Source organism: Heterodontus francisci, chromosome 12, assembly GCF_036365525.1.
Source record: "Heterodontus francisci isolate sHetFra1 chromosome 12, sHetFra1.hap1, whole genome shotgun sequence".
Classification (NCBI taxonomy): Eukaryota; Metazoa; Chordata; class Chondrichthyes; order Heterodontiformes; family Heterodontidae; genus Heterodontus; species Heterodontus francisci.
The window spans coordinates 32,464,130-32,486,845 of NC_090382.1; the positions used below are offsets into that span (position 1 = coordinate 32,464,130).

The 22,716-nt window shown below is 43.8% G+C and overlaps 2 protein-coding genes across 6 annotated transcripts in view; both read right to left on the reverse strand.

Annotated features, from left to right (window-relative positions):
- Positions 1-5,450, reverse strand: part of LOC137375689 (uncharacterized) — a 50,487-nt gene extending 45,037 nt beyond the window's left edge. Inside the window, exons 1-3 of the mRNA XM_068043077.1 lie at positions 5,216-5,450; positions 4,169-4,289; positions 90-339 (exon numbers count right to left, since the gene is read on the reverse strand). Of these exons, the coding sequence (XP_067899178.1) occupies positions 90-339; positions 4,169-4,289; positions 5,216-5,450 (606 nt within the window). The remainder of the gene's footprint in view (positions 1-89; positions 340-4,168; positions 4,290-5,215) is intronic.
- A 13,373-nt stretch (positions 5,451-18,823) lies between these two features.
- Positions 18,824-22,716, reverse strand: part of LOC137375802 (C-terminal-binding protein 1-like) — a 108,603-nt gene continuing 104,710 nt past the window's right edge. For all 5 annotated transcript variants that reach the window (XM_068043273.1, XM_068043275.1, XM_068043271.1 and 2 more), the window contains one exon: positions 18,824-20,456. In XM_068043273.1, coding sequence (XP_067899374.1) covers positions 20,273-20,456 — 184 coding nt within the window. In that variant the 3' untranslated portion in view covers positions 18,824-20,272. The remainder of the gene's footprint in view (positions 20,457-22,716) is intronic.

Consider the following 22,716-nt stretch of genomic DNA (forward strand, 5'->3'; position numbering starts at 1 on the left):
ACTACCTTGCCATTACCTGAATATTCAATTGGTAGAGATAAACCACTCAGACCTAATCACTTGAACAATGGGACCCTATCTCAGCGAACCTGTTCGCTTCCATCTGCATCGTCTTCGTCAACAAGTGGATCGCGACCCTGGCGAGCAGGCCAGCCCACAGCCTGCACGGCCTTGTCGATATCAGCGTCCGAGGCTGGCTTCCACATGGTGGCTTGTAACTCCACCGGAACGGCCACCTTCATCAACCAGTACAGGGACGACAAGCTGTGGAGCAGTGGCCGGATTCGGGAGGCTTCGGGACAGCCGGGCGGGGGCATGGCCACTCGATGGATGGGCGACCTGGAACAGTACATGAATGAGAGTTTTATCAAGCAAGCCTTTTCAATTGGTGGGGGTGCCCCACCAGCAATCAGATCACTGGAGGACAATGGTGGGAGCTGATGAAATGTTTTATTACCTGCAACCCCTTCCTCCCCTACTCCCGCCCTCCCCTACTCCCCGCTCCCTCTTCCCGGCTCCCCCCTTGCGCCCCCCTCCCAGCTCATCCCCTCGCACCCCCTTCACAGCTCCCCCCTCGCACCATCTTCCCCTTGCACAATTCAACGATTCTAGGAAGACCGCCATCATTAACAACGAGCTCAGTAGACTCAATGTGGACATTGCAGCACTTCAGGAAACACGCCTCCCTGCGAGAGGATCTCTAAGAGAGCAAGACTACACCTCCTTCTGGTAGGGTAGGGATCCTGAAGAACCAAGACAGCATGGAGTGGGCTTCGCCATCAGAAACTCTTTGCTCAGCATGATAGAATCACCTTCAAATGGCTCGGAACGCATACTGTCCATCCGACTGTTCACTGCCTCTGGTCCAGTACACCTACTCAGCATTTATGCTTCAACACTCTGCTCCCCACCTGAAGCTAAAGATCAGTTCGACGAGGAATTCCATAATATCATTAGTAGCATCCCCAATACCGAACACCTATTCCTGCTGGGGTATTTAAATGCCAGGGTTGGGGCCGACCATGACTCATGGCCCTCCTGCCTTGGGCGCTATGGCATTGGAAGGATGAATGAGAATGGACATAGACTGCTGGAGTTGTGTACCTATCACAACCTCTGCATCACCAACTCGTTCTTTCATACTAAACCCTGTCACCAGGTTTCTTGGAGACACCCAAGATCACGTCGTTGGCACCAGCTGGACCTCATCGTCACAAGGCGAGCCTCTTTAAACAGCGTTAAAATCACACGCAGCTTCTACAGTGCGGACTGCGACACCGACCACTCCCTGGTGTGCAGCAAAGTTAGACTCAAACCAAAGAAGCTGCATCACTCCAAGCAGAAGGGCTGCACGCGCATCAACACTCGCAGAATTTCTTATCCACAGCTGTTACATAAGTTTCTAAATTCACTTGAAAAAGCCCTTCAAAACACTCCTACAGGGAATGCAGAGACCAAGTGCACCCACATCAGAGACGCCATCTATGACTCAGCAATGACCACCTATGGCAAATGTGTGAAGCAGAGTGCAGACTGGTTTCAATCTCTGGAACCTGTCATAGCCGCTAAGCGCATTGCACTGTTGAACTACAAGAAAGCCCCCAGAGAGATAACATCCATAGCACTTAAAGCAGCCAGAAGCGCTGCACAATGAACAGCCAGGCGCTGAGCAAATGACTAATGGCAACACCTATGCAGTCATATTCAGCTGGCCTCTGACACCAAAAGCATCAGAGGAATGTATGATGGCATTAAGAGAGCTTTTGGGCCAACCATCAAGAAGATCGCTCCCCTCAAATCTAAATCAGGGGACACAATCACTGACCAATGCAAGCAAATGGACCGCTGGGTGGAGCACTACCTAGAACTGTACTCCAGGGAAAATGTTGTCACTGAGACCGCCCTCAATGCAGCCCAGTCTCTGCCAGTCATGGGAGCTGGACGTACAGCCAACAAAATCGGAACTCAGTGATGCCATTGATTCTCTAGCCAGCGGAAAAGCCCCTGGGAAGGACGGCATTACCCCTGAAATAATCAAGAGTGCCAAGCCTGCTATACTTTCATCACTGTACGAACTGCTTTGCCTGTGCTGGGACGAGGGAGCAGTACCACAGGACATACGCAATGCCAATATCATCACCCTCTATAAGAACAAGGGTGACCGCGGTGACTGCAACAACTACCGTGGAATCTCCCTGCTCAGCATAGTGGGGAAAGTCTTTGCTCGAGTCACTTTAAACAGGCTCCAGAAGCTGGCCGAGCGCGTCTACCCTGAGGCACAGTGTGGCTTTTGAGCAGAGAGATCGACCATTGACATGCTGTTCTCCCTTCGTCAGCTACAGGAGAAATGCTGCGGACAACAGATGCCCCTCTACATTGCTTTTATTGATCTCACCAAAGCCTTTGACCTCGTCAGCAGAAAAGATCGGATGTCCACCAAAGCTACTAAGTATCATCACCTCATTCCATGACAATATGAAAGGCACAATTCAACATAGTGGCGCCTCATCAGACCCCTTTCCTATCCTGAGTGGCGTGAAACAGGGCTGTGTTCTCGCACCTACACTGTTTGGGATCTTCTTCTCCCTGCTGCTCTCACATGCATTCAAGTCTTCAGAAGAAGGAATTTTCCTCCACGCAAGATCAGGTGGCAGGTTGTTCAACCTTGCCCGTCTAAGAGCGAAGACCAAAGTACGAAAAGTCCTCATCAGGGAACTTCTCTTTGCTGACGATGCTGCATTAACATCTCACACTGAAGAGTGTCTGCAGAATCTCATCGACAGGTTTGCGGCTGCCTGCAACGAATTTGGCCTAACCATCAGCCTCAAGAAAACGAACATCATGGGACAGGACGTCAGTAATGCTCCATCCATCAATATCAGCGACCACGCTCTGGAAGTGGTTCAAGAGTTCACCTACCTAGGCTCAACTATCACCAGTAACCTGTCTCTCTTTGCAGAAATCAACAAGCGCATGGGAAAGGCTTCCACTGCTATGTCCAGACTAGCGAAGAGAGTGTGGGAAAATGGCTCACTGACACGGAACACAAAAGTCTGAGTGTATCAAGCCTGTGTCCTCAGTACCTTGCTCTACGGCAGCGAGGCCTGGACAACGAATGTCAGCCAAGGACGATGTCTCAATTCATTCCATCTTCACTGCCTCCGGAGAATCCTTGGCATCAGGTGGCAGGACTGTATCTCCAACACAGAAGTCCTCGAGGCGGCCAACATCCCCAGCTTACACACCCTACTGAGCCAGCGGCGCATGAGATGGCTTGGCCATGTGAGCTGCATGGAAGATGGCAGGATCCCCAAGGACACATTGTACAGTGAGCTCGCCACTGGTATCAGACCCACCGCTTTAAAGACGTCTGCAAACGCGGCATGAAGTCCTGTGACATTGATCACAAGTCGTGGGAGTCAGTTGCCAGCGATCGCCAAAGCTGGCGGGCAGCCATAAAGGCGGGGCTAAAGTGTGGCGAGTCGACGAGACTTAGCAGTTGGCAGGAAAAAAGACAGAAGCGCAAGGGGAGAGCCAACTGTGAAACAGCCCTGACAACCAATTTTTTCTGTAGCACCTGTGGAAGAGTCTGTCACTCTAGTATTGGCCTTTAGAGCCACTCCAGGCGCTGCTCCACAAACCACTGACCACCTGCAGGCGTTAACCCATTGTCGCCTGAGACAAGGAGGCCAAAGAAGAAGAAGATGCTTTGCTTATCACTCTCACAACATGTCCTGCTACCTTCAAAGATCAATGCACATGCACCCCCAGGTCCCTCTGTTCCTGCACACTCTTTGGAACTACACCATTAAGTCTATATTGCCTCAGCCTATCTCTTCTGCCTCATCTTGCACCACCTCACTCTTGTATGTATTAAATTCCATCTGCCACATGTCTGCCCATTCTGCTAGACTATGTCCTGTTGCAGTTGGTTCATATCATCATCATTGTTTGCCACTCCTCCAAGTTTGGTAATGTCAGCAAATTTTGAAATTCTGCTCTGTATTCCAAGATCCAAGTCATTTATATATTGCAAAAAGCAATGGCCACAGCACTGACCCTTGGGGGAACATCACTGTCTACTATCCTCCAGTCTGAAAAACAATAATTTACCATGACTCACTGTTTTCTGTCCTTAGGCCAATTTTTTATCCAATTGGACACTAACCCTCCTAATCCATGAGTCACAACTTTGTTTACCAGCCTTTTATGTGGTACTTTATCAAACGCTTTCTTAAAGTCCATATAGACTACATCCACTGCATTCCCTTCATCAACCTTCTCTGTTACTTCATCAAAAAATTTGATTAGCCAAGCATGATCTGCCTTTTACAAATCTGAGCTAGCTATCTCCGTGCCTATTGATTTTTTTCCCTCATTATTGTTTCTAAAACTTTACCCAACACTGATGTTAAACTAACTGGCCTGTAGTTGCTAGGACTGTCCTTACACTCTTTCTTGAATAAGGGTGTCACATTTGTCATTCTTCAATCGTCTGGCACCTCCCCCATATCCAGGGAATATTGGAAGATTATGGCAAGCCCTTCCACTATCTCCACCTCCACTTCCTTTAGCAACCTGGGATGCAAGCCATCCGGACCAGGTGACATATTTACCCTAAGCATAGCCAGTCTTTCCATTACCTCCTCCCTCTCAATTTTTACTCTTTTGCCTCTATTCTCTCCACTTCTCCCAGTATTTTTTCAGATTCCTCTTCCCCTAATAAAGACCGATACAAAGTACTCATTAAGTATTCTAGCCTTGCCCTGTGCCTCTAAGCATATCTCTTTGTCCCTAATAGACCCCACTCCACCTCTTACTACCCACCTACTATTTACATGCTAGTAGAAGATTTTTGGGTTCCCTTTTATGTTAACTGCCATTTTATTTTCATATTCTCTCTTTGCCAGACTTACTTTCCTCTTCACCTCCCCTCACAACTTATTATATTTGGCCTTGTTCTTGTCATATTCTGATAACTATTAAAGCTCAGTACAGAATATATAAGAGTCTGACAGCGTAACAGGAGTTTATTTATACACATCTTGCATCTAAGGTTTCCACTTCCACTCTCCACTCTGTACAGATTATATTACATCACTATTTACATATTCTGCTCAATAACAACCCTATATTACATTATACTACATCTCCCCCAAAGTCTCTGACTTCGCTTTTCAGATTGATGAATGCTGTGGCGTTTTTACAAGACTACCATAACGCGTTCTTCTTTCTTTCAAAGGGGTTTGAGGTTTTGAGTCTTCTAGGTCCTCCTGACACTGCTGTACTAGAGTCGAACTATTGGATGAGTTAGGTTCTTCATTCTGGTTGTCCTCTGAATTGATGGCTGATTGCAGCATCACTGGTTCATCAAACCTTTGAGATGATTGGTTCTCTTGTATTTGCTGCTTCTTTGGTTTCACCACCAGTGACCTGTTTCTTCTTATCATCCTTCAGTCAGTTTAGACAATGTATGATCGTGGATATGGTGATTGTTCTATCACTTCTCTATATCGATTTTTCGCTCTAAACTAAACTGATTCCTTAGGTTGGATGTCTGACAAGTTTCTGTTTCTGTGACGTCTGTCATAATTTTCTGATTGATTCGACCACGCTCTATCCTCTCTCTCTCTCACTTTTTTCAAATCTTTTGCACGTACTTGTGGTTTGAGTGCTCTTGGGAGTATAGGAAGTTGGGTCTTCAACCTTCTTCCCATTAACAATTCGCATGGGGCTAAACCATTCTGAAGTGGTTCCTTCAGCTTGTGACGATTGATAGCACACGTGATACATCTCGCTATCGTCTCTTCAATGTCTTTCGATATACCGGGCCACCATACTGAATATCTTTCTGATGAAAGGTCACAGATCTGATACGTTAACTCTGCTTCTCTTTCCACAGATGCTGCCTGCCCTGCTCTGAGTATTTCTAGCACTTTCTGTTTTTATACTGTATGTCTTGCCCTGGCTCTATACTTTGTAATTCCCAAATGTCCTTGGTGTAATCTCTCCAAGATATCTAATCTCAATACTCTAGGGATAACTAATCTAAAACTCTATTCATAATACTGCCTTGGAACAGGATTATGTGGCATGTATACTGGACATCCATTCAAGCAATATTCCCTGATTGCCGTACATACGTGTTCTGTTTTCTGCACATTCCTGATCTCACTTAGTTTCTGAGCTGTAGCAGGTAAAGTTGTTGTCGCCGCCAAAGCAAAACTTCTACTTTTACGAGAAACAATATATCTCCTTCTTCAGGTCCTGCTGCTAAAATACATGATGAAGCATCTGCTGTTTTCCTGGAACTTATTCAGTTTTCGCATCAAATCTCATCAATCTTAATCTAAAACCCTGTTCTCTTGGAGGTAATTTCATAAGCTTTGAGTTTAATAGCATAACCAATGGTTTATGATCTGTTTCAATTTTGAATTGAAGACCTAGGATGTAATCTGAAAATTTTTCACAAGTCCAAGTTGCTGCCAAAGCTTCTCTTTCTAATTCAGTTCTGATGAAAGGTCACTGACCTGAAACGTTAACTCTGCTTCTCTCTCCACAGATGCTGCCAGACCTGCTGAGTATTTCCAGCATTTCTTGTTTTTACTTCCCTTTCTATGACTGCGTATCTCTGCTGGGTTTCTGTTAATGAACGAGAAGCAAAATATACAGGTCTATGTCTCCCATCTCTCTGCACTTGAAATAGGACTGCTCCTAGTCCAGTAGATGGCACATCCACAGCTTTGATGGTGAATAGCTTTGGATCATAATGAGCTAAAACTTCTGATAATACTAGCACGTTCTTGATTTTCACAAAGGATTCTTCTTGGGCTTCTTTCCAACACCAAACATTGTCGTTTTTCAACAGCTGTCGTAATGGCTCATTGATCATGGCTAAATTGGGTAGAAATTTCCCTACTTTATTAACCATTCCCATAAATCTTTGAAGCTCTGTGATGTTTTTAGGCTCTGGGAATTCCCTTATCACTTTTGTTTTTTGTGGATCTGCGGGTGTCAATGGGTGTTGATGGCTTTTGACGACCAACATTGACAAGGCCATCTCAGATAAATGAATCAGACAGCACCCCATTGTTCGGGCTAGGCTGTGTCAATCATCTCTGTCTCCTGTCTAATCCTTTGGTTCTTTCATATGCAAATGTTTGTGGCCATCGTGGCTACTGGCTGTTCTGTTTTAAAAGTTATTTTTAACAATTTCCAGTAAAAGTCTCAGGCAAAGTTCCACACGAGAAAATTAATAGTTTTCATTTGGCATGTGGGATTTTCATCACACACCACTCTATAGTTCTTGCACATCTCTGTCATTTCCCTGCAGATTTACTCTTCTATCTCTCTCTCTACTATTGGAGGCCTATACAATACTCCTAGCTGTATGATCATACCCTTTTTGCTTCTACACCCATAGTAGTGTGACCATATCCTTTTTGCTTCTCAACTCTCACCAAATGGATTCTATCCTCACCCCCTCAAGGACATCCACTTTTTCCAACACTACAATGTCTTCTCTAATTAGTACAGCCACGCCGCTTCCCTTTTTTCCTTCTCTATCTTTTCTGAACACTTTATATCCTTGTATATTAAGCGCCCAGTCCTCACCATTTCTAAGCCACATTTCCATTATTGCAGCTATCATTGAATCCCCACTATCAACATCCTGGGGGTTGCCATTGACCAGAAAATGAACTGGAGCAGCCACATAAATGCTGTGACTGCAAGAGCAGGTCAGAGGCTAGGAAATCTGCTGCAAGTTACTCACCTCCTGTCTCCCCAATACCTGTCCACCATCTACAAGGCACAAGTCAGGAGTGGGATGGAATACTCTCCACTTGCCTGGATGAGTGCAGCTCCAACAACACTCAAGAAACTCAACACCATCCAGGAAAAAGCAGCCCACTTGATTGACACCCCATTCACAAATATTCACCCCATCCACCACCTTCAACATTCAATTCCTTCACCAACGCACAGTAGCAGCAGTGTGTACCATCTACAAGATGCACTGCAGCAATTCACCAAGGTTCCTTCGACAGCACCTTCCAAACCCGCGATCTCTACCACCTAGAAGGACAAAGGCAGCAAATGCATGGGAACACCATCACCTGCAAGTTCCCACACACCATCCTGACTTGGAACTATATCGCTGTCCTTCACTGTCACTCAGTCAAAATCCTGGAACTCCCTTCCTAACTGCACTGTTGGTGTACCTACACTCCAAGGACTGCAGCGGATCAAGAAGGCAGCTCACCACTACCTTCTCAAGGGCAATTGGGGATGGACAATAAATGCTGGCCTAGCCAGCGATGCCCACCTCACACGGATGAATAAAAAAACTACATCATATTCCCATATTGTTATTTGTGCTTGTAGCTTATCAATCTTATTCATCACACGTTGTGCATGTAAGTACACGCATTGTAATCCTGTCTTTGCATTCCTCATCTCAGTCAGCTCCTATCTAAGATGGAGCTATACCCTTCTCTAGTACTTTCGAACACTCTCACATTATGCACCTTATTCGTCTTTTCTATTTCTATATGCTGGTGCCCCTGCTGCTTTAGTTTAAACCCTCCCCAACCACACTAGTGAATCTCCCACAAGGACATTGGTCCCAGTCCTGTTGAGGTGCAACCCGGCCCTTTTGAATAGGTGCCTTCTACCCCAGAACTGGTCCCAATGCCCCAAGATTCTTAAGCCCTCCCTCCTGAACCATGCTTCACGCCATGCATTGATCCTCCTTATCTTCCTATTTCTACTTTCGCTAGTGCCTGGCACTGGGAGTAATCCAGAGATTGTTACCTTCAAGGTCCTCCTCTTTAACTTCCTCCCTGGCTCCTGAAAATCTGACCTTTGGACCTCAATACCTATGTCATTGGTACCAACATGCACTATAACTTCTGGCTCAGTCCCCTCCCCCTGTCTCCATGGATGTCTTTTACCCTGCCACCAGGGAGGCAATACACCATGCTGGACTCACAATGATGGTTACAGAAATGCCTGTCTGTCTCCCTGACTATGGAATCTCCTATAACAACAGCATTTCTACACTTTGCTGCTCACTCCTGTACAGTCCCTTGCCCATTGATGCCATGGTCTGGTGTCAAGTTTCTTGAGTGTTGTTGGAGCTGCACCCATCCAGGCAAGTGAACGGTGGCAGAGAATTCCACCTGCAGACCACCCTCTGCAGAGATAAGTTTTCAAACATACCCTATAATTATTGTTAGATTATCTTAAATTTGTCCCCTTTTGTTACTGCTTGCTTAATTGTGCAAAGTTAAAGAGCTTTTCAAGATGACCAGTTAAGATAATTTTCACTGCTTACCTGATCATAATCCTTCATCTTAAAGACCTGCTCAACTGTAGTAAATTTCTCAACTTCTGATTCTCAAGTCTTCTTTCATAATTGTAAGTCCTCATCTCTGTCTAGGTGTTAAGCTTTGGAATTCCCTCCCCTAACATTCCCACCTCGCTGCTTCTCTTTCTTCCATTAAGATGCTGATTAAAACCTACTATTTTGACAAGCTTTTGGTTACCTATCCTTCTTTGGCTCAGTGCCAGTTTTTCACAAAATCACAGAATTGTCTAATTATGCTCCTGTGAAGTTTCTTGGGATGTTGTCCTATGTTTAAGGCACTATATAAATGCAAGTTGTTGCTGTACAAGTCAGGGCAGTGGAACTGGAGCAGCTCCCTGGAAATTCATGACCGTTATCTTGACTGGCTCTTTTTAAATATATCTCATGCAAAGCCAAAGCAATAGAGGCCATTCTCCCTGCATGGAGTTGCAGAAGCCAAGGGGTATCTTTCTCATATCAGAGAAAGGAAACCCATAATGGTTCTTTTTTGGGGCTCCTTGAGTGCTAGTCAACAGGATAAATATGGTAAAATAACCAATACAGATTTAAGCCAGGGTTATGGAACATGGGTCCCAATATAAACCACTCAACAGGCTTAAAATGTTCCAAATCCTGTGTGAAAGGAACAATAATTGTCATACTAAAATTTACCAGGAGCAGCAGGGAATAACAATAGCCTTTTCTATGTTCCTCTTTATGACAGCCTTAAATTGCTGACCTCTCCGTTGCCAAAAGCTTAAAAGTGTTTAATTAGAATTTTTGTTTACAGCAACAGAACAAGGTCATAAAACAACCACAGATGGCAATAATTTGGCAATGTACTAAAACCAGCCTGAATTCTTTGCAATAACTTTTAAAAAGGCAGCATTAAAAGTAGTAACCATCTGCAGAACTTGCTCCTTTGGGCACCTGGACATTGCATCACACATCAGGAATCAACCCAACATCATGTGATGAGAGGAAAATACTGCAGATGCTGGAAATCTGAAACAAAGACAGAAAATGCTGGAAATACTCAGCAGGTCTGGCAGCATCTGTGGAGAGAAAAACAGAGTTAACTTTTCAGGTCGATGACCTTCTTGTTCTGATGAAAGGTCATCGACCTGAAACGTTAACTCTGTTTCTCTCTCCACAGATGCTGCCAGACCTGCTGAGTATTTCCAACATTTTCTGTCTTTATATCATGTGATGAGAATTCTGGCAAACATCTAACCTCATACCTAAACTTGGATCAATAGTAGGATTGGTTTAGGGAGTTAGGGTTATTCACTTTGTAGAATGTAAGCACTGGGAGTGGGGGTATGACTTTTTTTTAATTATGAAAGGAACAGGTGTAAAATTGGATGATATTTGAGGGGGATAGTAATAGTAGAACTAGATTGCATGTCTTAAAAATATAGACAAAGAGTCAGGTTAGATGCTAAAATCATAAATGCCAACCCTCAGAGGGTGGCTGCCCTCTGTAACAAGTTACTGATACAATGGTAAGTGAGGGTACAGTGGAGCCCTTTAAGAAGGCACTTCATACATTTGTAAAGGAGCACACAGCAGGGCTACATGGGTCAGTTAAGTTTGCAGGTCTCCCACAGCTTGCTTGATTGCCCTCTGGAGTCAGGGAAGAATTTTCCAGAGTTCCCCTAAAGTTGGCCATGGGTCGGTTGTTGTGTTTTTGTTGGCTTTCCCCCAGCGATTAGCATTTCTGGCAGTTACACCATCTAGTGGATTAGAGCATCAATAGATGAACCCAAGTATTTATTCACCGTTTTTTAAAAACGTCAGTACACAAGTCATGCTCAAATCCCAAAACTGGTCATAGTAATTTGACAGGGTGGAAGAACTGCTTCTTTAAGACAGCTAAGGCTTTCTTTAAGGTGCTTTCTCAGCAAATCACAATGGGCAGGAATATAAATAAAAAACAGGTCCTGAACTTGCATGGAATTAGTTATACAAAGGGAATAGCTGGTACTTGTGCTGCTTCACAAAATCTAAATATAGCAGTGCCAACAACTTAATTTTGCATATATTTTGTAAAAATGTCAATATAACTAAATCACTTCAACAGCAGTATTAAGTAACTTTAATGTGCTGATTCAATGTAAAAAGTTCAGTTATAGTTTTAGTGTATCAATTGCACAAGTGTGACATTCATTAGTAAGAAGGGAGCGATAAATGCACCAAATGCGAGAATTTCTAAATGCTCTGCTCTCCACAATAGGGAAAAGTGGTTTTACCATTTCAGATTTCACTTAGTTTCAGAAGTGTTCTGGCTCTGCCTTTACAACATTAATGAATTATTGCCCTCTTATAATTAGTTTCATGGCATTAAACAGAGATCTGTGAGCGTGCCACATGGCTTCCCGAGGGATCGAAATGAGTCACAACCAAAACAGCATTGTACGCACCGGTATAGTTTCCTCTTACAATTTTTTTCCAATTTTGTTTTCAAGAATGCCTTAAGTGGGTGCAGCCTGAATTCAAAGGGAAGGTTCCAAATGTGCTGTTCAAATTTATAAGTAGAATCAGCAGCAGCCACCTGTTACAAGGCTGTATGGGATGATAACACACCACTTCTCACAAAGTGGTCTTCATTTGTTGTCCAGGCCTTTTAAGAGCCTTGATGTTCTGAGCGCCTGTCTCACTCCTTCAACCAAGCTTCAGCTGGAGAGGGAAGGGGAGGACAATCAATTTGGTGATCAGCATAAAGCTGAGGAAACTGACCAGAGGCTCAGTGCAACCCAGCATCTCTTAAATTTGATATATGTGCTAACAGCACCGTTGGCACCAGTGGAACTGTATTTCAGATGGACTTGATAAGCAAGAGGTCAGAAGATTGGGGTACACAGCCAGGATCAGGGCCAAGACCATTGATGCACATTATAGGAGCTGTCTGCCTGTACTTATAATACACAGGTCCTTTTCATTATATTGAAATTAACAGTAAAAGATACTTTATGATGTTTATGGATGAAGAACAAGGCACGATATGCTCAAGAAACTAAGAAATAGATTAGGGTTGGCAACTCTGGTTGGAAGCACTCCTTGAGGCTTTTTTTATATTCGTTTATGGGATGTGGACATCATTAGCCAGCATTTATTGCCTATTCCTAATTGCTCTTGAGAAGGTGTGGTCCATGTGGTGTAGATACACCCACAGTGCTGTTAGGGAAGGAGCTCCAGGATTTTGATCAAGTGATGAAGGAACAGCGATATAGTTCCAAGTCAGGATTGTGTGTGACTTGGAGGGGAACTTATAGGTGGTGGTGTTCCCATTCATTTACTGCCCTTGTCCTTCTAGGTGGTAGAGGTTGCAGGTTTGGAAGGTGCTGTTAAAGGAGCTTTGCCAAGTTGCTGCAATGCTTCTCGTAGATGGTACACACTGCTGCCAGTGTGCCGGTGGAGGGAGTGAATGTTGAAGGTGGTGGATGGGGTGCCAATCAAGCGGGTTGCTTTGTCCTGGATGGCGTTGAGCTTCTTGATTGTTGTTGCAACTGCACCCATCCAGGCAGGTGGAGAGTATTCCATCACACTCCTGACTTGTTACTTGTAGATGGTGGATAGGCTTTGGGGAGTCAGGTAGTGAGTTACTCGCTGCAGAATTCCTCGCCTCTTACCTGCTTTTGTAGTCACAGGCTGGTGCAGTTAATTTTCTGGTCAATAGTAACCCCAGGATGTTGATGGTCGGGGATTTGGTGACGGTAATGCTCTTGAACGTCAAGGGGAGATGGCTAGATTCTTTCTTGTTGGAGATGGTCATTGCCTGGCACTTGTGTGATGCAAATGTTACATGCCATTCATCAGCCCAAACCTGAATGTTGTCCAGGTCTTGCTGCATGTAGGCATGGACTGCTTCAGTATCTGAGGAGTTGCGAATGGTACTAAACACTATGCAATCATCAGTAAACTTCCTCACTCCTGACCTTATACTGAAGGGAAGGTCATTGATGAAGCAGCTGAAGATGGCCCAGGACACTACCCTGAGGAACTCCTGCAGCGATGTCCTGGGGCTGAGATGATTGGACTCCAATAACATCAACCATCTTCCTTTGTTCTAAGTAGGACTCCATCCAGTGGAGACTTTTCCCCGATTCCCATTGACTTCAATTTTGCTTAGGAACCTTGTGTCAATAGAATCATAACTGCATAGAGGTCATTTGGCCCAAAGAGTCCATGCCAGCTCTCTGCAGAGCAATCCAATCAGTTCCAATCCCCAGCTCTATTCCCGTTGCCCTGTAAATGTATTTCTCTCAAGTGCCCATTGAATTTCCTTTTGAAATCATTAATTGCTTCCACTTGCACCACCCTCCTAGGCAGCAAGTTCCAAGTTATTGCCACTCGTTGCGTAAAAAAGTTCTTCCTCACATCCCCCGAGTATTGTGCCCAAAACCTTAAATCTGTGTCCCCTAGTCCTTGTACCATCAGCTAATGGGAACAACTTTTCTTTGTCTACTCTATCCAAACCTGTCAGAATCTTGTACACCTCTATCAAATCTCCCCTCCATCTCCTTTGCTCCAAGAGGAACAACTCCAGTTTCTCCAAGCTAACCTTGCAGCTAAACTCCCCCAACCCTGGAACCATTTTGGTAAATCTCCTCTGCACCTTCACATCTTCGGAAAGTGCGGTGACCAAAACGGGACACAACACTCTAGTTGTGGCCTAACCAGAGCTTTGTAAAGGTTCAGCATAACCTCCCTGCTTTTGTACTCAATACCTCTATTTATGAAGCCTAAGATCCCATATGCTTTGCCAACTACTCTCTCTATATGTCCTGTCATCTTTAAAGATTTGTGCACATTAACCCCCAGGCCCTTCTGTCCCTGTACACTCTTTAGATCTGTACTATTTAGTCTATATTTCCTCTCCCTATCCCTTTTGCCAAAATGTATCACCTCACATTTCTCTGTATTAAATTCCTTCTGCCGCTTGTCTGCCCATTCTGCTAGGCTATGTCCTGTTGCAGTTGATTGGCATTTACACTTCCAGGTTTGGTATCATTGGCAAATTTTGAAATTTTACTTTGTATTCCAATATCCAAGTCATTTATGTATATCAAAAAAGCTGTAGTCCTAGCACTGAACCTTGGGGAACACTGCTTTCTACCATCCTCCAGTCTGAAAATCAACTCTTTACAACTTGCTGTTTTCCGTCCTTAAACTATTTTTTTATCCACTTGGACACTGACCCTCCTATTCCATGAGCCTCAATTTTGGTAACTAGCCTTTATGTGGGTGCTTTGTCAGAGGCTTCCTTAAAATCCATATAGACAACATCCATTGCTTTCTCTTCATTAACCTGCTGTTACTTCATCAAAAAAATAAATTATTCAAGAGCAATCTGCCTTTTACAAATTTGTGCTGGCTCTCCCTAATTAACTCAGATCTTTCCAAGTGCCTGTTGTTGTTTTTTGCTGATTATTGTTTCTAAGATCTTACCCACCACTGATGTTAAACTAACTGGCCTGTAGTTAATTGGAATGTCCTTACACCCTTTCTTGAATAAGGGTGTCACATTTGCCACTCTCCAATCTTCTGGCACCTCCCCTGTATCTAGGGAAAATTAGAAGATTATGGCAAGCCCTTCCACGATCTCCACTACTTCCACTTCCTTTTAGCAACCTGGATGCAAGCCATCCGGACCAGGCCACTTATCCACCCTAAGCCTTTCCAGCACATCCTGCTCATCAATTTTCACCTCAGCCATTACCTTTACCATCTTCGCTTCTACTGATATTTTGCCAGATTCCTCTTCCTTGGTAAACACCAATACAAAATACTCATTAAGTATTCTAATTGTGCCTTGCACCTCTAAGCACATATCACCCTCTTTGTCCCTAATAGGCCACACTCCACTTCTTACTACCCACTTACTATCTACACGTCGATAGAAGACTTTTGTGTTCCCTTTTGTGTTAACTGCCATTCTATTCTCATATTCTCTTTGCCAGTTGGTATTTTCTTCTTCACTTCTCCTCACATTGTATTTGTCCTGGTTCTCGCTTGAAGAATTCACTTGACAAGCATCACACACCCTCTTTTTTTGTTTCATCATATTCTCTATCCCTCTCGTCATCCAAGGTGCCCTAGCTTCGGTTCCCTTACCTTTCACCCTTGTTGAAATGTACCTAGCCTGTACCTGTACCATCTCCTCAAAGATAACCCATTGCTCCGTTACAGTTTTCCTTGTCAATCATTGGTTCCATTTTATCCTGACTAGATCCCCTCTCACCAAATTGAAATTATCCCTCTTCCAATTTAGAAGTTCTACTGTAGCTTTTTCCTTGCTCTTCTCCATTGCTAATCTAAACCTTAAGATACGATGATCCCTTTTACCCAAGTTTTTCTCCACAAACACTTGGTCTACTTCACCCGTCTCATTCCCCAGCACCAGATCCAGCAATGCCACCTTCCTAGTTGGACCGAGAACATTCTGGTCAAGGAAGTTCTCCTGAATACATTTCAGAAATTCCTCCCCCTCCTTTCCCTTTACTCTAACATTATCCCAATCGATATTTGGATAATTAAAGTCCCCAATATCACCATTGTACAGTTGTTGCACATCTCTCATTTCCCTGCAGATTTGCTCCTCCACCTCTCTCTTTCATTATTTGGAGGCCAATAGAACACCCCCAATGTGATCATCCCCTTTTTGCTTCTCAACACGAACCAAATGGATTCTGTCTTTGCCCCCTCGAGGACATCCTCTCTTTCCAACACTACACTGTCTTCCCTAATCAGTACTGCTATCCCACCTCCCTTTTTTCCCTTGCCTTTCTTTTCTTTGATGTCACACTCGGTCAAATGCTGCCTTGATGTCAAGGATAGTCACTCTCATCACACTTCCGGAATTTAGCTCTTTTGTCCACATTTGGACCAAGGCTATAATGAGGTCTGGAACCGAGTGCCCTGGAGGAACCCAAACTGAGCATCAGCGAGCAGTTTATTGCCGAGTAAGTGGCACTTGATAGCACTGTTGACAACATCTTCCATCACTTTGCTGATGATGGAGACTGATGGAGCAGTAATTGGCCAAATATGGTTTGTCCTGTTTGTTGATAGGACATAATCTGCACAATTTTCCACATTAAGTAATTGCCGGTGTAGTAACTGTACTGGAACAACTTGGCTAGACGTGCTAGTTCTGAAGCACGTCTTCAGTGCTGTAGCCAAGATGGTGTCACGGCCCATAGCATTTGCTCTATCTGGTGCCTTCAGCTGTTTCTTGATATCACAGGGAGTGAATCAAATTGGCTGAAGGCTGGCTCCTGACCGGAAGTCGAGATGGATCATCCATTCAGCAGTTCTGGCTGAAGATGGTTACAAATGTTTCAGCCTTGTCTTTTGCACTTGCGTGCTGAGCTCCATCATCAATGAGAATGGGGATGGTCGTGGAGCCCACTCTTTTTAGTTGTTTAACTGCCCACCACCATTCATGACTGGTGGCAGGACTGCAGAGCTTTGATGGGATCCATTGGTTGTGGGATCGCTTAGCTGTCTCTAGCATGCTTGCTTCCTGTTTAGCATGCATGTAGTCCTGTAATGTAGCTTCACCAGACTGAGTTAACTGGGTAGGGTGTGCTGTTATCATTTCTGGTGCCTAGGTCAATGCTGGGTGGTCTGTCCGGTTTAATTCCTATTCGACATTTCTGTAGCAGTTTGATACAATGGAGTACCTTACTAGGCCATTTCAAAGGGCAGTTCCAAGTCAACCACATTGCTGTGGGCCTGCAGTCGCATGTAGGCCAGACTGGGTAAGGATGGCAGATTTTGTAACTTGAATATTAGTGAACCAGATGGGTTTTTACAATCCAGTAATGATCACCATTACTGATACTAGCTTTTTGTTCCAGATTTATTAATAATGGAATTTAACTTCCTACTGCCTTGGTGGGATTTGAACTCCTTTTTCTGGAGCTTGATCACATGATGCTCTGACCATGTGACACCTTATCACTGACATTTGATCACACCTTTTACGAATGTAATTACATTTACCTTATAGAGGTGGTCACGTACTGGAGTATGTTTGCTTGTGCTGGAGACTGCACTGAGACGACAAATTGCCACTTTTGGGAGACTCCCACCAATAGTGGGATCATAGGAAACATCACAATATTGACATATAATAGTTGTTCTGTGATGCGTATCTTAACCTTAGCATGAGAAAATTGAAGGTACTGAAATAACTGGCATATATTCATTAATGTATCTTCACTCTGGATATTGTCACCCTGTCTCTTGTAACTGATGTCTCTGGAGGCTCTCAAGTCATAAGGTAAATATTCCATCCAATGTCAGTGACTGGGCTTCATTTGCCCTCTGCTGAGTTAGTTGATTACAGCTTGGCAGGGGATGGGGTGGGCGTGGTGGAATCAGTTGGGTGAAGACAGGATCAGGATTAGTTCTGAATCTTACCCTCCCACCAAGTCAACCAGCAAACACTCACTAAGTATGAAGATCAGCCACTTTGGTGAGATACTGTGGCTAATGACATTCAGCCAGCTATATGCACAAGTCAGCACCTTCAGGAGCTGAGTGATTGGAGACCCTGAAAAAAACCTCTATATATTTTGGAAGCAGGTTTAAATCAATTACCCAGGTCTGGGTTATATGCACACACGGAGAACCACCTAAGATACGTACTCCAAGGTCACTCCCAGTCTATTCTGCTGCTTTTCAGCTCATGCTCCCAAACTCAGTGTAAATGGACATTTCAGGCAGGGGCCTGAACTCCATTACACATAATTTACACTCCACAAAGAGGGCTGGTGTTATGGGGCAAAAATCCCCAAACCTCCCTTCTCCCACCAGGTGAACATTTTACTTACAGATCTCCAGAGAGTTGACAAGTTACACCAATCATGTGTTCGTAATTCCAACTTTAGGGCTATGGTAAAGAGAACAAAACAGCGCTGAGATGAAGTCAACACATCCCTATCCAAAAAAGTGGCTCCAGGGAGAGAGGGACAAACACACAGACATGGAAAGAAGGGGACACAGAAAACATAGATGCTGGTATAAGTTAAAAATGAATCTGAGTGGATTTGAGATTAAAAGAGCACAGCTTTTATGAACCTAGTAACTTTTTCCCATCCCTAAAAATACTTGTTAGAATCATACAGCATGGAAAGAGGTCAAGCAACCCATTGTGCTGGTACTGGCTTTTTGCAAGAACTATCCAATTAGTCCCACTCCTCTTTTACCCCACAGCCCTGCCAATTGTTCCTTTTTAGAGTATATCAATTCCCTTTTGAAAGTTACTATTGAATATACTTCCACCACCCTTTCAGCAATGCATTCTAGGATGCATGTTCTAGGACACGTAACTGAGTTTGGAAGATAAAAGGACAATTTTATATACACATCTCATGATTAGCAACTTTCTCTTTTCCAGATTACAATGAAAATTACTGCTTGCTTCACATAACCAATACAGTAACTGCCTGGAAGGTCGTCAAGTTCTTTTTCTTTTTGTTGTTGGTTTTATTAAAATATTTCATACCAATGATTACAGCCACAAACATGATTGTTTCTAACGAAAAAAAAATCAAGGAGCAAGGTGTATGAGAAAGAGATTAAAAACATATTCAGCAATTGGACGCTGGGACTCACAGTATCAATGGCTGTAACAGCACAACAAAATGATTTAGGTTGAGTTCCTAATCTGGATTCTACTTCACATTACAACTTGACATTATAAATTCTCATTCTAAACAGAAGAAAAAAAACCTTGGGTTCTTTCCCCTTTAATGTTAAAAAGGTATTTTGTGAAAATTCATGGTGCAAAGATAATACAGTTGCTTCAAGTCCCTTCAGGCGCACCTGATGCAAAGTTCTATTGCTATGTTAGAGTGTGCCAACAGATTTAATGCTTACAGAATCAGACTCTAATAATGGGGTTTAAATAAATATTTTCAAATTGAGATAAAGCAGAAAGGCCAACCTCCCATTTCCGGAGGAGTCACTTAATCCACACACATTACTGACGCTCCATGCAAGAAGCCAAAAGAAGCTCAGTGCTGCTTATTTAATGAAACCCATTTCTAGTCGAGTGATTGCATTTATTGAGGGTGGGAAGTGAGGGGTGGTGGCAGGAAAAGGTGTGAATAAGTTGGCAGAAGGAAAGATAGAACAGATAATGGGGTGGGCTGATGATGGATGGTGGTGGGGGGGGGGGGGGGGGGGGCAAAAACGTGTCAGAAAAAGACTGCCCCAGGTCCTCTTTTTAATTGGAGAAATAGTAGGTGGATGTCAACCATACTTTAAATTGAGTCAGGTTGAACTATGAACATACCAGAAGCATTATACACTTTCTTTTCAGGGGAGGGGTTAGGTGAGGTCAGAAAGCAGAGTCTAGTTTCTGTCCTCAGATACAATGCATCTTCCACCAGATACTGTAACTGGGAGAACAGCAGCTACCCGAGGGGGGCTCCCCGTACCTCTATAGCTGCTGTTAACAAAGACTCTGAAGGGACTTGGCGCAAGTCACCAAGTAAATGAAGACAATAAAATCATGAAGTTATTTTTTTTCGCCTGAGAATCTTGTGCACTGACAAAGCATCTCCATATGCAAAAGTAGGAAGTATTGTATATTTTCACTTTTTCTTTTTAAAAAGTATATTCACAGCTAAACAAATCTGTGGCTTCTACAAAACTGTACACAGACAGAGTACATTCATGGCTGACTTGAGGTACTACAAGGTTTTTTTTTTCCTTTTCATACAAGGTCACAGAATTACAGACGTCAATTGGAAATGCAGTAAGACTCCACACTTTGCTTCTGTTTTACTGCATAAACTACACTTTGTAGTCCCAGTTTTTTTTTGCTGTGAACTTCAGGGCTACTTCCTAGTGGAAGGTTAAAGGTCAAAAGGTGAGGAATGCCATTTCTTTTCTTCTCGAGAGCTGCTATTGGTCAGCTGGGATCTCTCTGTCAGGTTCTGATTTGGCTGTCTGGCCTGGGGATGGCGTGTGCGAAGGGTGGGCTACTGAAGGCATCCCATGTTGCATGGGGATGGCACCTGCTACAATTCCTTCGACTGCAGCCGCTGGGATGCCTGCTGCCGTTACCCCGACCACTCCACTTGGGAATCTGCAATGAATGAAAGAACCATTAACAAACCATCCAAGTACAGGAGAACTAAGCTCAGCAACAAAACTGCATTATACAAAGAAACAGTCATAAGCTTCACCCTGGATAGCTTGCTCAATGACTGCAGTGTGGGACTAAGCAATACGCACCAACAAGTTCACATGTGCAAAGGGACTTTTTTTTTTAAAAAATTCGTTCATGGGATGTGGGTGTCACTGGCTAGTGGTGAGCTGCCTCTTGAACTGCTACAGTCCATGTGCTGTAGGTACAACAGTGCTTTTGGGAATTCCAGGATTTTGACCCAGTGACAGTGAAGGAATGGTGATATAGTTCCAAGTTAGGCTGGTGTATGGCTTGGAGGGGAACTTGCAGGTGGTGGTGTTCCCATGCATTTGCTGCCCTTGTCCTTCTAGGTGGTAGAGGTCACAGGTTTGGAAAGTGGCATCTAACGAGCCTTGGTGCATTTCTGCAGTGCACCCTGTAGATGGTACACACTGCTGCCACTGTGCATCGGTAGTGGAGGGAGTGAATGTTTGTGGATGGGGTGCCAATCAAGCTGGCTGCTTTGTCCTGGATGGTGTCCAGCTTTGAGTGTTGTTGGAGCTGCACCCATCCAGGCAAATGAAGAGTATTCCATCACACTCCTGATTTGTGCCTTGTAGATGGTAGACAGGAATTGGGGAGTCAGGTGGTGAGTTACTCACCGCAGGATTCCTAGCCTCTGACCTGCTCTTATAGCCACAGTATTTATATGGCTACTCCAGTTCAGTTTCTGGTCAATGGTAACCCCAAGTTGTTGACAGTGGGGGATTCAGCGATCGTAATGCCATTGAATGTCAAGGGGAGACAGTTATGATTCTCTCTTGTTGGAGATGGTCACCGCCTGGCACTTAAGTGCCAGGTAACATCTGCACCACACATCAGCCCAAGCCTGGATATTGTCCAGGTTTTGCTGCATTTCTACACGGACTGCTTCATATCTGAGGAGTCGCAAATGGTGAACATTGTGCAATCAGCGAACATCCCACTTCTGACCTTATGATTCAAGAAAGGTCATTGATGAAGCAGCTGATGATTGGGCCTAGGACACTACCCTGAGGAACTCCTGTAGTGATGTCCTGGAGCTGAGAGGATTGACCTCCAACAATCACAACCATCTGCATCCAGTGTCAGTATTAGACACTCTCGTCTCTGTCTGATAGAATGCATTATTTCCTGTGTTGCATAACGCCCAGACAATGCTGTGAACTTGTGCTAAAAGACCAGTGTTTAGTGTGAAGCTTAAACCCAACTGCCATCAGATGTACCCAAGATGAGGTACCCTGGGCACAAATTACAAGGGCAATTAAATTCGGAAATATCTGAGAAATGGGAAATTTTAACTTCCCAGCCATTCAATGGTCCAACAATAATCTAGCATGGAGGTTAGAACAGCTGGAAAATTTGTAAATATGATTAGTTCTTTACATAACAAGTTAGTAAGGAAACAAAGGGTAATTGGGTACTGACTTAATTTTTAGGCATCCAAATATAGTATCAGACCTCCAAGTAGGGAAAAGCTGGACAAGTAACCATAGTGTTAAATTTAACTTGATCAGCCAAATGAAGGCTGCTGAAAATTTTATGTTAGAACCAGATTTTAAAGAGGGTTAACTTTGTAAAGATATCAAAATGGCTAGAGGATGATTGATTGGAATAATAGTAACACTGAAGAGAAATGGAATGCCTTCAGGATCTCTCTTGTACAAAAAGGACACAATGCAGGTCTCGGGGTTATAGGAATGAAGCATGGTAAAACAAACAAAATTGGTTTACTGCTCATGCTAATTGAATCAGAGACAGGGACTCACCAAAATTAATGTAAGCGAAATAACAGTAATGAAGAAAATAATGGCAATAAAGAGTGACAAATCCCCAGCACCAGATGGTTTCCATTTCAGGGCTTTAAAGCAGGTGAGGACATTGCAGATGCCCTAATTATAATCTCCCAAAGTTCTCTCAATTTGGAAACGATTACTTTCGATTGGAAAATTGTGCAGGTCACTCGCTATTTAAGAAAGGGGAGAGGGAAATTATAGATTAGTTAGCTGACATCTATTATCAGGGAATTACTAGAATCTATAACTAAGGATAGATGACTCAAAATTTTCAGCTGATCAGAGAGTGCCAGCATGGATCTGTAAAGGGTAGGTCATGCCTGACAAAACTGACTGCATTTTTTGAAGAGGTGACTAAAGGGGTGGACAGGGGGATGTGGCCT